Genomic DNA, 18814 nt, shown 5'->3' on the forward strand with positions numbered 1-18814 from the left:
ACTCTTTGCATTGCCTTGATGATAACAACATGTTTTATGCAGAATGGTTGTTTATGGCGACAAAGTTAAATGAAGTTCGGGCAACTTTTTGAATATTTAAGCATGTTACTTTATTGTTACTTGCTCCACAACTGTATAAAACAAGCCATAATTAAATATAAGCAAAGTTTTCTTCTATTTAACTGGCAAGTTTTCCTTTGTGAAACATATTATTTCCTTTTTTGTTTCAGGAAAAACAAAATCCATTATCAGAATTTCACATCCAGAACTTAATACCCACACTGGTGGACGTCGTCTTTGGAGGGGTGGAGACCGTCAGCACAACTGTGAAATACGGTTTACTTATGCTTTTAAAACACCCAGCTGTTGAAGGTTAATAGGAAAAGGACCATGTTTTATGCATGTATTGAAGTGTCATGCCCATATCTGCATGCGTGCCTGACAACAAATCTACATTTCCCCAGTTACAAAGAATGCTATATTTCAACTATATATTAAACTTAGCACCTGGCAAAAATGAAATATTTATTTGTGTTGCTTTATCATGTAACTAGATACAGTCATTGTTTTATATTTTTATATTCAGTTTTTTCAAACATTTATAACAATACATCCACATAATCATAATAGATAAGTGTAAATAAAACACTTAGGGGTTCAAGTTCAATGGGGGCGTAACATTAGTGGAAAGCGTAAAGGCCTTGCGTAAAGACTTGTAGGCCTTCCATTAACGTTACTCCCCATTTTCAATCATTTGCATGATAGAGCAGAGAGTGGAATGGTACTTGCATTTCCGCGACCTCTGTCCTCTCTGCCATACAAATGCTCCAGCATTTGCGCTGGCATGGATTTTCAGGACGGACGTGCTGGAAACGCAAATGATTGAAAATGGGTGGTAACGTTAATGCAAGGTGTAAAAGGCGTACGCAAGGTTTTTCAGCTTCCCATTAACGTTCTGCCCCATTGACCGGGAGCCCCTTAGTGTAAATCATTATCTCCCATGAAAACAGTTATTTCCCTTCATTGACCTGTGACATTATATGTATGTGATTGGGTCAGTCTTCCGTAACGCACATTTATCAAAAATAACATCACCGTATGTACTCAAAACCTCACCATCTGAAAATAAATGATTTTCCTTCTACGGGAAGCAATGTTGCAAAATCGGCAATATTGCTTTGCATATGGTATTCTTGTCCAAATTCCTAAATTCTCAAATGTCTTCAGTGTATTGAATCATAGTAACGTATGCGTTTATGAGGACTTGGAATGTATTTAATGTTTCCCCATACCCCATTCACCCTAGCCAGGGTAAAGAACTGATTCTTCAAACATTTTATATTACTCAAGTGCAATGTACTATTGGTTCCATGTAATAATGTCCCCGAAAAAATGTCCCCTGACAAAAATGTCACCGTTTTTTGCGCAGACATTGTTACATTGAACATTCGGGGGACACACCTGCAACCACTATTTTTTTTCTTTTTTAATTTGGAGCCGAGGAAATCCCTGCAACCCGTACCCATATATAATGTGACCATATATAATCTCGACAATGGCTTTTCCCAGCGACATTATGTATGGGGACATTATGTATGGGGACATTATTACCTGATACTGTATTATCATTGCCGTGAAAATCAGCACATTTTATTTTAACAATGGCTTTAGCCATATCATGTTCAAGATCCTAGATCTATAGTATATCAAGACTGTCAGTCAACTGCTTACATTCAAAGCCAAATTCAACCTGCCTATTCTTAAATAGTTCAATACTTTCTTTACAGTGATTGGTAAGACGCAGTCGCCTGAATACCTTATCTTTAAACATAATACAGTAGGTTTTGTCTAAACCAATAGGCGAAGGGAACATAATTCGAAATTATGTCCTACATTTTCACTAGGTGTCTCCATAAGAAGTCGAACAGCAGGTCTCTAGCAATGCCGATCGGATTTATGCATCCAAACAGTAATAACATGTTTTGCAGCCACAAAGACCGAATGCTGTCACCCTCACTCTATAGCCTTCTATCAAGGGAAGAAAGCAGGAACCTCCAGTCCTTAGATTACATTTCTTATGAGCTTCCATGTTTTCATTGCATGTTTATCCTTTGGGGGTTAATTGCATGAGAACTAGACTGTCAGCACAATCAAGGCATTGTACACGCAGACCTAGGGGGGAATGAGTATTTTTTTTTCCCATTGTGTGAAATAAATCAGCCTAAGTATAGAATAAACAGTACGGGGCCAGGACCCTGTTTCACATCCCTATTAGAATCCATTGTGTTGCCCACATTTCCATGTACTCTAACTGTAAGCATTGTGCCAGTGTTCAAGTTTGTGTTTAAATATAGATTTCCCCCGGTGTCAATGAGTGAGGGGGATACCCGCATTTCTCTCGGCTGTAGTATATAATGCAACACACGTCTTTATAAGTCCCTGAGGTATCCGCAATTAACCAATTTGCATCACAACCTACCACAGTTGTCATGATTAAAGGCTGCTGATAAGTCAACAAATAACAGCAATTGGGAATTAACAGGTTCCCTCATACTATCATTCGCATAAAGTGGTCACATGTGAGGAAGCTACCCGGTGAGTGGTAGTGAAAGAGAGGATAACTGTACTGATTCACACCGTTTCTTGCAAGTGTAAATGCAATGTAGATCTGCAATAAGGTGTAAGTTAGGCCGACAGGAGTTATGCTGATTCACAAATCACAATATGATCTAGGAATGTTCTGGGAGCTTAGGTGTTGGTGAAAAACCTGCCATATCGCAGAACATGATGGAGATTCCACCAAGGAAAATATGATTTAACTAGGTATGTCCTGAGGTCCCTATTTTATTGGTTCTATGTTATTTCGCCGCTGTATTTTTCATCACAGGTTTTTTCATCGCTGTTTTTTTTGTTTTTTTTGGGGAGGGTTACCCCCCAAACACCCCTTTTTTTATTGCCTTACACCCACAACCATATATTTAATTTTTCTAACCCCCCCAAAAAAAAAACATGCGATGAAAAATACCACGGTGAAATGCGTGTATACTATTTTATTGCATGTTTATCCTTTTGGGGTTAAATGCATCCTTGTTTCCGGACCGCCACACTTGGAATGAGGCTGATTGAATCTGCCTGGGTACTTTGTGTCACAACATCCACTCATTTCCATTTTCCAATCCACAAGCCTTCTTTCACATTAGGAACATTTACCACTTATTAGCTTCTCTGAGACTTGAACTTACCAGATGTCGCAGAGTATCATCCAATATCACATACAACTAGCTGAAATGCCTGACATTCTCCCATATGTCGGTCCCTTATTCCCAGAACTGACCCATACACATTGAAGGATCATCTTGCTATATCAATTTTGCGTTAGTAGTTGGAAAAATTGCACAACTTCCTCCGTGCAAACATATTGCTTGGATCGACAAAACTTCAACCCAGGACCCTTGCCTGAATTGGTGTCTGGCATCATTGCACTTCTTTACTCAGCAGCTTGTTCATGTAGTCTTGCATTTCACCACATGCACAGATTTCCAAATTTTTTTCACAGTACATCAATTCACGATGAGATTTAGGCTCAAATCTTGAAAATCAAAGGGGCTACTTTTGAGATATGTGGACTATTTCCTTCTCTATGAGAACTGCCCCATGTTAAAAGATTTTAAAAGTATCACATTTGCCATGCGTAGACTGCAGACTCAAAAGTTTACTGTGGATGTATTTCAGATATTTTGTATATGGGCTCAAGGGTTAAAGTTATTTTCTGAAACTCCAAAGATAAGCACACTGAACCACACTAAACCTTAACTATGCTATGCACATGCTTAATGACATAATGTTAGCATCCTAGTAGTGGCACCTCACAATACTATTATTTGAAACGTTGCCTTGATCAACCCTTATAAGCTTGCTTTTTACTATGGGATGCCCGCAAATCTCCCCACTCTATCATGTTTTTCCTTTGCCCAGTCTCCCTCGCCCCCATCGGTGGCGCCTGCCCTCCTTTCCTCCCCCTAAACCAATGTACCTGTTTCCTGCTGCTCTGTAAGTGATGCCTGCCCCGAATTAATACAGTAGCTGCCAACTACATAGAGAGGAGAATTAAACCCTTTTCTACATTGTGTGTTGGCTGTCATCTTGTTTTATTTTTCAAAGAAAATTGTGCTTGTGCTTTTGGCATGCACTTGATTCCCTGTAATCTTAGAGCAAATTATGGGATGTTAATAGCATTAAGCGACAGGTTGCAGGGGGTGATGGGGGACTTGTCCAGTGAATGCTCCAAGCCTTCCCTCACTTGACTCCGTTTCATGATGGCTCAGCTTAGGCCGGCAAAGCAGAATCCTACCTGGTGCTTAACACTACATTGTAAATCTCAATAACTTTTAATAATTGCCAGCCAAATGAGTAAAAGCAGACCCGGGCATGTCTGACTTTTCACTGCCTCTACTGATATGACATGCAATAATACAGTTGCACACTTCAACTTTACTAACTTTATAAACTTCAAAAGAATGAAACACGGAGTTGTTCTTGCCTAGATTCAAACCTTGGACCTCCAGGTTACTCATATATCTTCACACCTGTTATTTAATCTACTGAGATATTTTACTGCAGAGTTCTCTTATGTTGGTCTACCTAGATAAGATTCAAAGTTGCACCAAAGTTCATTTCCTCTTGATACCCACTATACAGCCCAACTACACACCATACATGTTCCACTAAATTCTCTACTTCCATTAACTTTTGAAGTTATTTTGTGTATGATTTCATTTCCCCGAGAATCAACCTGAACTTGCCATAACTTCTGCCAAACTTCCCTGAAGTCCTTTTCCTCTTAATGGTGATATGGGCAGATCCGGGCTGGAACAAACATCGGCAGGAACCAGAAAATCTCCCCAAATCTCAATTTGCAATGCATAGAATGCTGCAGATCACTTTTCAGAAAGTTTGCCCAAAAATATATAGGTTACAAAAGTCTGTATTTACTGCATATTCAGGAACTTCATGGGCAAACCAGTTTCAGTTGCAGGCCAACATGCTATCCACACATATTAATTTTATGATGCCAAAACTAACCACTCAATGCCTGTGGAGGGGACTGCACATCTACTCACTAATATGCTTACTTACCCAACCTGTTCATTCCTCAGTGAAGTACAACTGCATTTATACCATCATAAATACTTCCATTACATTGCAAGACTTACCAAAGCAAGAGCCCATAACACATTTCTTCTGATATAAAACCCATTAAAAAAAATATATAGGTATTATCTCAATTTGTATGACGTGCTACTTCAAAGCAAAATATGGTGGTAAAACCGAGAGAAACAGTGATGAGTATGGGTTAAATTATGTAATTGTGGATGATTTACATGTTTCAACGGATTCTTTCTTCTTACAATGTGATTAAATTCACCTAACAGGTAAAATCCAAGAGGAAATTGACCGTGAAATTGGCCAACATCGGAGTCCATCATATGAAGACAGAACAAAGATGCCATACACACAAGCTGTGGTTCACGAGATCCAGAGATTCTGTGACCTCCTCCCAATGGGAGTTCCACATGCAGTGACTTGTGACATCCTGTTCAGGGGATACATGATTCCTAAGGTAATTTATGATGAGAAAATGCTAAAAGATTCAAGGTTGAGCTCACCTCTGATAAAGCAAAGAGGTCATCAGCTGTTAACTTCCAAGAGAGCATAACATGAAAATAAAGTTGGGAACATGTGCTGTTTTTTCTCTTTCAATTCTAAATATCGGTTGATGGGAGTTAAAGCAGCTATTAGCAACAACTCAACTGTACTAAATTAATTTATGCATGCCAAATTATTTCATGCTATTATCTTCAAAATGTTTTTGTTTTGGTTTCTTTGTCTTTAGCATATTGAGTTTATGTTGAAGTAACAGCTTCGGATTCATTTAATATTTTTCTCAAAGAAAACCCTAATTTTCTTTGTTTGTATATTTGTTGACTTGTGCTAATAAATTGTGATATAGATCTTTTTCTAGATCATCGTGTTGTTATGTTTTTTAAGGTAGCACGTTATATGCATTAGTGTATTTTTCCCTTAGAAATATAAAGTGGAAGAGGGTGCAATAAAGTTAGACGGACCTCTATTCGGCAAACATTGTCGACAAGGATCCCTGTTCTAGTAATGTTCTAGTAATCAAAACTAGAATATATATCACTTTCCTATTTAGGAGAGAGTTTGGAGGGATTTGCTCATACAGAGAGATAGGAGGCAGGTAATTGTTCTGACGGTCATACCCTAAATCCATTTCCTGCTGGGACATAGGCCCTCATTAGGACTCCGGCGGAAAACCATGGTGCTATTAGCACCATGGTGGATGCCGGAGTCCGCCATGGTGGAATGGGGAATTACCACCCCATTCCAAGGTTGGCTGGGCGGTAATTCCCCATGCCACCATGGCCCTTCCCCATTCCCATATTTGGCCCATAGTGCATAATGGGAATGGGGAAGGCGGTAAGTACGGTACCGGAAATTGCGGTACCGTACTTACCTCGAGAGTCCCTTTGCGGGCTCCTACTTTAACGGCTGGTCTAGACCAGCCGTTAAAGTCGGGTCCCGCAAAGGGACCTCGTAGTAAGGCGTTAAGGGTTTTATGGCGCCGACACCTTTTACGGCACCGTTAACCCCTTAACGCCAGGGTCCTAATGAGGGCCATATACCTTTACTACTTGTTTCTTTTCCCAGTCCTAGACAGAGTAAGGAATTACCCTTTAGTTAATCAATTTATGGATAGCCTAGGCTATCTTTATGGTTAGTTGGAGTACAGTATACCAAAACATATTCAGGGTATATGTACTCCGACCATTTGGTAATTTCTTTAGTTTGAGTAGCTTTGAAATAATGTTACTATTATTTTTCTTTCTCTACACTATTTTCAGTCTCTAACCACACTTCTGGGAAATATGTTTTCCTTTTCTTCACATGCACCCTAACTAGGACATGGCAGAGTATGCTACTCTGAGCTTTAGCGAAGAGCAGATACTCAATATCATCGGAGGCCCTTCCTTTTTTGAACAAACGAGGACCACTGGAAGTCCCGCCCTACAGAATAACACAGATGAACTTCTTAAATTGAAGAAAAAAGGTTTTAGAACCAAACTATACAGCCATTTTTTAAGAGAATACCTTAGGGCCAGCATCATCCCGGCAGGTCTGGTGGTGAGAAATGAGCCAGGGCTCTTCCTGGATGATGAGTAGTATAAAACTGGCTTCAGTTCAATTGCAACCAAATGCAGCAGGAATCTTAGGGCCCTAACAATTTCAACTGCACAAAGGTTAGCGATTGTCATGCAGAAAAAACTGGAGGCAGATGAACTGAAATTTAAAGCGAATCCCTTAATTGGTCATGCAGATGATAAATTAAGGGAGATTGAAAAACTGTTTGAGGATTTCAAATCCACAACTCTCTCTAAGAAAACCAAAAAACTAGGTAAAGACATACAAGAATTTAGGATAGAGAAGATTTACCCATGCCTCAGTGCAGATTATTTGCAACAAAGGACACATGATAGATCCCAACAAAGTAAGAACACGGAGGTGGGTCCCATTTTCTGATTTCAATAGCGACTCTACAGGTGAGGACCAACCCCCACTGGGACCTCCACAAACCCATAGATCTAGGAACCAGAGCCTTTTTTAGGGAGAGGCCAGTTCCGAGGTTTCCAGGGGGATTTTTACAACCAAACATGGGACCCATGGGGCGGCGGATGGTGACAACTACCCCGCAGGAGTGGTTACACCCAGTAACCACCATGATTAACATTGTACCCCAAAGAGAATTGGAAAGAGAGATCCCATTTTTTTATTTATCAGACACTAAATTGGCTCCTATTCAAATCCAACTCCTGGGGAAGGATTTAGCATTTGTCCCGACTAATAGGACTGATTGATTTACAGCATAAGGTGAACTGAGACAATTCTTTAGAAAGGTATGTTTTCAGTAACTACAAGGAACAAGAACTGAGCCCACAAGACACAGGCCTGAGGGTCCCATCTAACTTTACTCCATCTGACAACCAGGTAGCCGAAGGAATAATTATTTTTGAAAAATGTGTGATATCGGATTTCAAGAGATTACAGAACAACACGCAGTACAATTTGATGAATGCTGAAAAACGGGTGATGGACGAACTTACAACTAATGCAGGCTTAGTAATTAAGCCTGCTGATAAAAGGGGGAGGAATAGTGTTTTTTTCCCCAATTAAATATCATAAAATGGTAATGGACCTACTGGAGGATCAGGGGAGTTACCGCCCTGTTACGGAAGGATCCATCCCCAGAAATCAAAGAGGAGATCAGGGAAACTGCCCAATTTGCAGCAGATCACTCTTGGATCACATGGGAGGAAATTGAATATTTGACTTATTCCGAGGGGAGGACCCCTTCCTTTTATGCCCTCCCTAAGATTCATAAACACAAACTTAACCCCCCGGGAAGACCTATAGCATCGGGCTGTGGTTCGATACTGGAACCTCTCATAGACTTGTTTTTACAACCCATAAGCAAGAAAACTTTGACTTATCTAAAAGATACTATCGCCATGATCAATATCTTTGAAGGGGAACCATTTGACAGTGAGAAATATCTCCTGGTCACAATGGATATTAAATCATTGCACACCAATATACACCAGGAGGAGGCCACAGAGATTATACATAGATGTCTAATCCATCAGGGGACACAACAAAGGGTCCCAGTAGGGTTCATTATTGAATTTATGACAATTGCTTTACAAAAGAACTTTTTTGTATATGCAGGACAGTATTATCTGCAGACAAGGGGCACGGCTATGGGGGCGGCATTTGCCCCTAGCCTAGCCATTCTTTTTATGGTGGCCATTGAGGAACAGTGGGTACTTTCAGCCAACAACCAATTTAGATCACAAATCAGGAAATGGCTTAGGTATATTGATGATATGATCTTTATCTGGCAGGGTAACTTTGATTCCCTTAATGCTTTTTTCACTTATCTTAATAATCAACATCCTACCATCAAATTTACCATGGAGTATGACAACACATCCATCAATTTCCTGGACCTGGAACTCAAGGCTCAATTGGGACATCTCCATTGCACGTTACACAAGAAGGACACTGATAGGAATACCACTCTTCACTTCACCAGCTTCCATCCCAGGTCCCTTAAGGAAAATCTGCCCTACAGTCAGTTTTTGAGGCTGAGGCGTAATTGTACTGAAATATCGGATTACTATCAACATGCCAATAAATTAGCTAGTGATTTGAGGGATAGAGGTTATCCCAAAAAGTTGGTCTTGCACGCTCTGAAAAGAGCCATGTTTACGCTAAGGGAAAATCTCCTTGTACCTAAACTAAGAAGCCTGTCACAAGAGAGGATTACATGTGTGACCACTTACAGCACACAGTCATTTGCCATTAAAAAAGCACTATTAAAATACTGGCCAATGGTCTGTACTTGTTTGCCGAGCCCAGGTAAGCCATTGTTTGCCTTCAAGAGATCAAGAAATCTCAAAGACCAACTAGTGCATTCCTCCACACTAGCTAAACCGAATGTGAGCCAGAGAGTGTTGCGTCCACTGCTGGGTCATTTTCCCTGTGGGAACTGCCATGCTTGTCAGTTCACCAAGAAGACAACAAGCTTCCCCATTGAGAACAGAACATGGGAAATCCGCTTTTTATCAAATTGCAAAACCAGTAATGTGGTTTATTGTATCCAGTGCCCTAGTGGCCTGAGATTTGTTGGCCAGACCAGTAGGCCGATTCATAAAAGAATGAATGAACATCGATCAAGAATACGATGCAAAAACCACTTGGCCCCATTGGTTTCACATTTTGTGGCTTTTTCACACTCCCCAGACGATATAAAGTGGTGGGTGCTGGATGTGGTGAAAAATAGTCTCAATATGCAACAGTCACTGCTCAATAGGGAATCCAGATGGATTTTCCGTTTGCAGACACTAGACAGGTCAAGATAATGATAATAATGATAATGATGTGTTATTTATATAGCACCTTAATCCAAAGCTCTTTACAGAGCACATATTTACATACAGTATCACCCAACCAAAATTGGTACTCATTTATTGACCTCAGAAGGATGAAAGGCTGAGTTGGCCGTGCAGGGATTCGAACCTGCGACCTGCAGATCACGCTCAGATCGCAGCAGCGAGCACTGAACCCGCTGAGCTATCTTACCGGCTAAACCCCTATACAAACATTCTATCCCCCCAAATACCTGTGCTGCGTTGCTCGCTACCAGCGGAAGGGGTGGAGAGGGCTCAATGAGGAAACTCCTACATTTCTGCTACCTCATTAACAATATTACAACCATCTATGGGGTGGTTTCCTTTTCATATTTCTAGGATGAACCTTCGGTTACTCCATGTGACATATTAGGAACCCTGACTAGTTTTTTCCTATGTTGGTATCTTGAGCCTTTTTGTTATATGTGCCTAGGTGTACTAGCCCAGTGATATTTTAGGGTGTAGTACCTCTTTTGTCCACCCTCGTGCTGTGTCACTGTTCCTTAAGTGTGAACAACAGAGCTGCGTTGGCCTCCCTGGTTATCGATGCTCTCTGGGAGGAGACCTCTTGCAGAGATTCGTTGCGGCAAGGAAGCTCACGCATGTGCAAACAGGTGAGCGTCTTGACAGTGTCTTGTAGTGCACTGTATGCACTGATTGACAGGGACGTATTTATTGATCTTCCGTCCCTCTTTACAGTCCGCTGCTGTGCTCTTAACAACTTGGATCACGCCGACGGACGGTGATTACGCGCCCACACGTTTTCAAATGTCATGACTTGCCGGCAGCCTGTGTTTACAACACAACCCGCTCCACCCGCTGGTAGCGACCAACGTAGCACAGGTACTTGTGGGGGATAGAATGTTTGTATAGGGGTTTGGCTCCTTGCATCATCGATTTGAAGTGATGTGGAATGTTATATCTGACTGTAGGCATTAGCCCTCGATCTTAATTTTGATTTATTTGCCAATAGGATACAGGGCTTCCCGTGCTTCCCCCTGCAACAAGGGACTATGGCAACAGTTCTTGACTCATTTATCTGAGAGTCTCAATTTACATTTTTGTGACCAAAACCGGCCCTGCTTCAGTCGTGGGCCCGGCACTACCACGAGCTGTGAGTCAACTTCTGCCCTTTGCTTTATTTACTTACTTTTATTTTTCACCATTGGTCATTTTCATTATCCATTATGGATTCCCTTGGTGTTTGCCTAACTTATATAAGGCACTAATTCTTCTTAGCACATGTTGGGAATTCAAATTGTCCAAACTCTGTTTTATATTCCACAGTTGCATGCGGACCTCTCTCTGCCTGGTTGTTTTTAAATGCATGTGGGATATTTATATTATCCATTCTTGAGGGATGTAGCCACATTGCATGGTTACATATAGACCTCTTATTGCTTTTCTGTTTCTTGTTTCCGCCTTTGGGACTGCCTTTGTCCTAGGATTTACCTGCTTATGATTGCTGATTATATCTATTGTCACGCTAGAATAGCCTGGCATTTTAGGGTGAATTAGAGTTTGCACCACCAGCTTCATACAGGGTGCACTGGCCTTAGTACAAACTATGTTACCCATTTCGGGCTCCACATAATGGCTAGCAGTTACTGTGTTAACCTAATTTTTTACAACACACACCCATTGTTTTTTAATTTTTAATTTTCATTTTTTCCTCAGGGTTCACGTTTTAGTGCATCTAACTCTGTTCCGGAGGAAGGCGTTACATACATCTAGGATCCCTTTTCTAGTAATGTTCTAGTAATCAAAACTAGAATATATATCACTTTGCTATTTAGGAGAGAGTTTGGAGGGATTTGCTCATACAGAGAGATAGGAGGCAGGTAAGTGTGCTGACGGTCATACCCTAAATCCTTTTCCTGCTGGGACATATACCTTTACCTACTTGGGAGTTAAAGCAGCAACATATAATTGAGTTATTGTTAGGCAGGATTATATGCAGTACCCTTTGGAAACACCACACACAATTAACACTACAACTGACAGTACAAATTCACCTTTGGTGCAAGCCTGTACTACACAGTAAATTGGTAGCGATGGCTGAGCAGCCAGACTTATCTCGAGTAAAGTGAACAGAATCAATAGTTACACAAAGGACAGCAATGACAATGATCAAACAAACACTGACTCAAGGTTTCTGAGTAAAAGAATATACATTTATTTACACATCAGTTGTTAAACATTTCACTATTATCAAGCAATTGAAAAATCACACTCTTAATACACCACACCACACCCAATAGATGTTGGACAAGTTAAGCTCAAAATGAAGAGTGAGCAAAATGGCACTCCAGTGATTTAAAAGGGAGTGAAAGACAAAGTTAGACAGAAATTGACCAGCACCAACAAGTAAGTAAGCAGGGCAATCTAGAAAAAGGAACTACAGTGAGGAAATCAAATCAAGAGGCCAGGGCCAAAGTCAATAGACTAAAGTCTTTGCAGAGGATCACACAGTTCAGGGTAGTTTGTGGTTAAGTCTTTGCCAGGAGTCCAGAACGAAGTTGGTCGGAAGAAAAGTAACTTTAAAGAATAGAGAAGGACAAGTCCTCGGATTGGCGAAAGATTTCACACATTTTTACCGAGGCTGGACGAAACGAACAACCGGGTTAGCACAGTACCTTTAGAGCAGAAGAATGCTGTAGCTGAGGCAGACTTTCCTGGCAGGTCCTGCAGGCTCACGGTTCCTGAAGCGACTGTCAGACTGACAAGAAGGAGGAAGACTGGAGGGTCCTGCACTGCACAGGAAAGAAACCAGCAGCAGAGCAAAGCGACAAATAAAAGGTGCACTCCTTAAAACCCAAGCAGGGTCTGTTCCTCCTGGCTATCCGGTTCACTGTAGCTCTGTACAGCAAATTCAACTAGAGGAGGGAGGCCTGGCTTGCAGTTTGGTGAACTGGTTGATCCCACCAGCACAAGGGGAGAAGATTCCTTGCAGATCATCCCTGTCGTCGAAGTTTGAACATTTGGACCCGCAGCAGGGCTTCTCCGGGAGGTTCAGTCATGGTAGAGGTCCTCTTCTGTCAGCTTCTCTTCGGTTCTCTCGATCGGCTCTGCCTTCTCAGTCACAGAGACCTGCTTTTTATGCAGTTTTCCCCATTCACACAGCCTGGCTGTCAATCACACAGCAGGGTGGCTGTGCCGCCTGGACAGTCACCACAGCCAATCTCATCAGAGTGCGACATGGGTCTCCAAGGGAGTCCTAAACCCTTCTCTCACATCCTATTCCCCTCAGACATTCAGGCTCCTAAGGAGGGCTTCTGTACAGAAGCCTGCAAAAGGACGGCAAACAAAGGAACCAAACCTGTTTTGGCGCGCAGAGTAAAACACGAGATTGACTTTTACAAAAAGAAATGGCGAATAAACCCATCCGGAACCGTATAAAAACGTATATGGTCTAGCGGGTTTAAGTTTGAGACTACCAAGATAGCCTAAAACAATACCAAGGCTATTTAAGATAACCGCGGTAGGAAAAATAGGGTAGTTACCACTGCCACCAGCCATGTCTTAATGAAAAGGGAACAAAACAATGTTGCATGAGAAACAGACACAAAGGATAAATATTAACCCTTTCCAGAACTCTATGTAAGATAGTTTGCACTGGGTCTGTGAGTTTAAAAAAGACTAATAAAGTCAATGGCAACTTTACAGGTTCTGGGAGACAGTAGTCAGTCCCAGAAAATGTAGTCAGAATGGGAAGTCGAAAAAGACAACCCTATGTCACTGCACTGAAGGTGCTGTGTAACACACAGTAGAAAGATGATGCCTAGTGTGTAGGTGAAGCTCCACAGTCTGTGAACACAAGAAAATGTTAAACACACACAGCAAAACACATGTAAGAATGGGAAAAAAGGCTCCCACTCTTAATAGATGAAAACAAAATCCTAGAAATCCAGCAAAGCTGTTGAGGGACTCATTAGTTAAGGGAAACTAGCCATTCTGGAGAATTCTCCCTAACCGTTATCAGTTCAAAAGACATTTTCACAAAATGAGAATACCTTTTGTGCAACAAAAAAAGCTGACCAGTAGAAATGTTGAATTTCTAAATTGGTCAAACTTAAAAGTTGGCATTTGCTCAATATAGAGGCAGCAATCGTTTTAGGTCTATGGACAGTAAAGGATTAATGATATGTGGCAGGCACAGTGTTTACATAGTGGAGACGCAGGGAGACCCATCTGGTCCACCCCGTGATGCTGCAGGTGCATGTGGAGGGTTCATGCATTTAGGGGTGCAACTACCACAATAGAGCAGCAAGGTGCCCGCTCAGCGGGCTATATCCCCCACTCTCTGTATGGAATAAGAGGAATGCACAGAGCCGACTGCACTTATCCAAGGGAGGAAGCAACGCTAAGGTGAGACCGGACCATTGTTCTCTACAGCTTGATTGGGGTGTGTCTCATAAAGCACATAGTGAGATCAGTCGATCTGGAAGCAAGACTGGAGACATGGAGTATCAGAGGGGCTCAACAGAAGTGACAAAGATGGATGTGCTCCTGCAGCAATTTTTCCAAAATCAGTGAGGCAATCTCAGGCATTGAGAAGCCTGAGTTTATTGGACTGGCAGTGCAGGTGAACAGTGCTGAGGGGCCATTACGAGGCTTTGGGTCCATATCCCACCTGAGTCGCTTTCCTTCATCGCAGCGCAATACCCCGGTTGGTGACCTGTGCAACCTTGTGCACCTGTTTCATCTGCGCCTGTTTTGCTGCTAGGCTGCCTGGTGAGTTAATTGTCATTGTGCTGTTTCACTGTCTCTCTCTTCTTCCATCTCTCTTCCCTCTCCCTCCATGGTGCTCTCCATCTCCACTATTCATTCTGCTACTCGATCACCTATCCTACCTCTCTTTTGAAGCCTGGGAGGAAAACGTTCAAGAAAGGTGTCCTGGTCTCCAACCCAGGCCTGCCCATTGCTGACACCTACGTCAACGCTTCTTCTATGTAGACTGTCACTGGCATCCTCTTTGTCGCACTCTCTCTGCACCTATGGACTCCACACATGGTCTCAGCAGTCCTCTCCCCTTTCTCCTCTTCACCCTTTAATGGTGGAACCAGATGGGAAGTACTCTTGGCACACTTCCCATCCTCTAGGTTAATCATTAATGTCTACCAGAATGGCACTGTCATATCCCAGGGCTCTCAGCACAATCTCTTCCTTCTTTATAGGCGTCGACCATCTCTCATCAACCTCCTCCCCTCTCCTACCACTCCTCCTTCTGCCACCTTCACCACCACTGACAGGTGTACCTCATCCCTGTACTTCTCCTGGGATGACCTTCAAAGGTGGCTACCAGCTTCACTATGCTATCTTCAACTCTCGCTCTGCCGTTAAACACACCTCTGACATCTGTCACCTCCTTGATGAATTTGACCGTGACTTCCTCGCTCTCACTGAGACATGGTTCACTGCCAGCTCTGTCACTGTTTTTGACTCATTCCTCCCTGAGGGCTACAATATCCTCTCTAAGCCGAGGCCTAACTGATCTGGAGGCGGAGTGGCTCTGATCCTACCTGAATGGTGCCCTGCTACTATCATATCCACTCAGTCCTACTCTTCCTTCGAATGCTTTGTCTGCAGGCTTCGCATCTCTTCTATCCTCTCGATGGCTCTTGCCACCATCTACAGGACCCTGGGGTCCAGTCTCCCTCTTCTTTTCAGAGTGGTTTGACCTCACCTCTTCTCTCCTGGCCTCCATCTCCAAAGTTCAATTCCTCAGAGACTTCAATTTTCACCTTGATTTTCTTGATGTGGCCACTGGACTCTTCCATGGCTTCTGTGTCTCTTTTTCCCTCACCATTTCTCCCTCCGGTCCGACCCACTCAGCTGGACACACCTTGGATGCTCTCATCTCAGCAGACATCCCCATGTGCAACCCTCTCACTATTCCTCTCTCCTGGTCTGACCATGCTCTCCTGTCCTCTCACCTGGATCTCATGGGTCCCCGGGCTAAGCCTCTGCCATCTGTCATTCGACTGATGAAGCGAGTGTCAGTTGCCACCACTTTCATTCCCCATCCCACTCCAGCCACTGACTCTCACACTGACACACCACTTGCTAACCTTCACCTCTCCAACACCATGGACATCCTTTCCCCTGTCATGAGGATGCGCATGACGCCTGTATCTAAGTGCAACACCTGGTATGACTCCAACCTAGCCTCTCTGAAATGCAAGTGCAGAACTGCTGAACTGAAGTGGCTGGCTTCAAGCACATCCAAAAGCAATACAGACTTCATCTGCTTGAAGCCTGCATTTCTTGGACAACCAACAACATGGCTGAATTATTCAAAATATGCAAGGAAGTGGCCACTCCTACTGCAGTCTCCACGTCTTCTCTGCCATGCCAGGTCCTCTGCACTGCACTGGCCTCCCACTTCACAACCAAAACTCAGGACATCCTGTCCTTACTCTCCCCTACTCCCTGCCCTCCTCCCTCACCCACTCTCAGGCCTCCCTTGGCCCCACTCTCCCCTTACCTACTATTCTCCCCCCTTCTCGCCCATAGCACTGGATGAGGTCTCTAAACAAATCCTCTCTATGAAAGTCTCCTCCAAACGGGTGCTCCCCTGCTCCTCCAGATCTATCAAGGACAATATTGTCTCCCTTGCTTCAGCATTGGCTGATTTATTCCATCACTCCTTTGCCACTGGCTCCTTCCCACTACCCCTCAAGCACTCCCTTGTGCACCCTTGCCTTAGAAAACCTTTTGCCGACCCTTCCTGTCTGACTAACTACCGCACATACTATCTCTATTACCCCCTTCCTGGTCAAACTCTTGGAAAAGCTGGTCATCTCCCAACAGATCCACCATACTGAATCTGTTGGTTGTCTCCACGACCACTAGTCTGGCTTCGGAGCAGCCAGAGGCATGGAACTACTCTCCTGAACACCCATGAAGATGTGCCCTCAAATCTCGATTCCAACTGTCCTTTGGTTCTCATCTATCTCGATCTTTCCTCGGCATTAGATACAGTCATTCATGCCACCCTTATAAATCAGCTCTGTGATACCCATGACATCACAGACCTGGCACTGGACTTGTTGACCTCCTTCCTATCTGACCAATCTTCCCAGGTTCAATTGGGTCCTTTTTTCTCTTCCTCCACAATCTCCCCCTGTGGCATCCCTCAATCCCTCAGGGCTCTATCAGCTTGCCGTGGCTCTTCAACATCTACCTTGCTCCTCTGGCCCAATTGATCTCCACCTTCTATCCTCACTTCCAGTGTTATTCGGGCGACATGCAGCTCTCCTTCAAGCTTCCCTTCAATGCCTGCTCTTCTTCCTCTCTTATTCCTGATTGTCTGACTGCTATGCAGGCATGGTGTGCTGCTAAAAGATCTCTGACTTAACACCAGTAAGACGGCGATCCTTCTCATTGGGACCCCTGCTCACTCCGTCCCTACTACTCTCTGGCTGTCCTGCATGTGTCCCTCCCCTCACCCTCTTGTGAGGCTAAAGAGCGTGGTGTCATCTTCGACTCCCCTCTCTCCATCTCTCCTCAAATCAGACCTTGCCCAGAAGGCACACTTTCAGCTGCACCTTCTCAGAGGCATTCTCCCTTTCCTCACCTTCCCCAGAAACTCAATGTCTCCAGAGCGCTGGTCCTCTCTAGGCTGCACTACTGCAATAGCTTCTTCCTCAATCTGCCTTTATCCTCCCTTTGCCACTTTCAACTAATCCAGAATAGGACTGCAAGACTTATCCTTTTGCCTCAAATCCAGGGGCCGCATCTCTCCAGCCCTAAAAGCTCTCCACTGGCTCCTGGTAGCTGCGAGGATCAAGATGAAGACCCTCTGTATCACCCACAAGGCTTTCTGGGGCCCTGGACCACGCTACATCCAACTGACTCCCCCTGAATATCTCCCTGCTAGAGCTCTTGGTCTTCCTACTCCAACTCTCTGTAGATCAGATGTTTTTCCAAGCAAAGAGTGGGGTGTAGCTCTCTCTCTTCGGCAGGAACCTCCATCTGCATGGGCCTTCATGCCCCTCTCAGGCTTGAGCGGGATCTCTTTTAAATTCTGGAAGCTTCTCAAGACCCTCCTTTTCTCTTCTTCCTTCCCTCTTCCCCTGCCCAGCTAATTGCCCCCTTTTGCTGTATTGACTGGCTGCCTGGTCTCTTCTGAGTCCTACAGGGCACCAGACCCTCCTAGCCTAGTGTACCTCTGCACTGTGGTGTCCCTGAAAACCTGCACTTGTCCTTGCGCACCTGACCTGCCTGGCGGGGTGTGCCTCCTTACAGAGGCTGGTCCACCCCTGTCCTCGCTCTTAGCATGTGAACCTCACTCCCTGCATCCCCTGGCACTTGCCCACCTGGCCTCCTCCTAGGCACTTGGCTAGCCCCAGGGGCCCTCTTCTTCCCCTTCTCCTCCCCACCTTCAATTGTATACCTCCACTCTGCCCCACACAACTCTCCAACCCTAGCATTATCCCTTCTGCCCGGACTGGCACATTCCCCCTTCCCCACAACCTTTCCCTCTGCACTTCTTGTTACTGCACTTGCACGATCCGAATGACACAAAGCCTGGTGGGACCGTTATTGTTGTTTTCTTCCCTGCCCTCCGCTCCCCTTTTTTGTCTTGTGGCACCTTGAAACGCCATTTGCTGTATATGCACCTTATAAATACCCAATAAATAAAGTAAATAAATACATAAGGTTTTTTAAAATGTAATGTATATTTATGTATATTCAGTAAAAAAACTTTGTTAAAGGGACGTTATGGTTCAAAGTAAAACCAAAAACCCCCTGAAATTCGCTAG

At 43.6% G+C, this 18814-nt stretch overlaps 1 protein-coding gene across 1 annotated transcript in view; it reads left to right on the top strand.

Annotated features, from left to right (window-relative positions):
- LOC138566774 (cytochrome P450 2A13-like) overlaps positions 1-18814 on the top strand; it is a 300408-nt gene that overhangs the window by 203310 nt on the left and 78284 nt on the right. The window contains exons 6-7 of the mRNA XM_069644422.1: positions 231-372; positions 5433-5620. Of these exons, the coding sequence (XP_069500523.1) occupies positions 231-372; positions 5433-5620 (330 nt within the window). The remainder of the gene's footprint in view (positions 1-230; positions 373-5432; positions 5621-18814) is intronic.

The sequence above is a fragment of the Ambystoma mexicanum genome, chromosome 2p, assembly GCF_040938575.1.
Source record: "Ambystoma mexicanum isolate Mex_15411 chromosome 2p, UKY_AmexF1_1, whole genome shotgun sequence".
NCBI classification, from domain to species: domain Eukaryota; kingdom Metazoa; phylum Chordata; class Amphibia; order Caudata; family Ambystomatidae; genus Ambystoma; species Ambystoma mexicanum.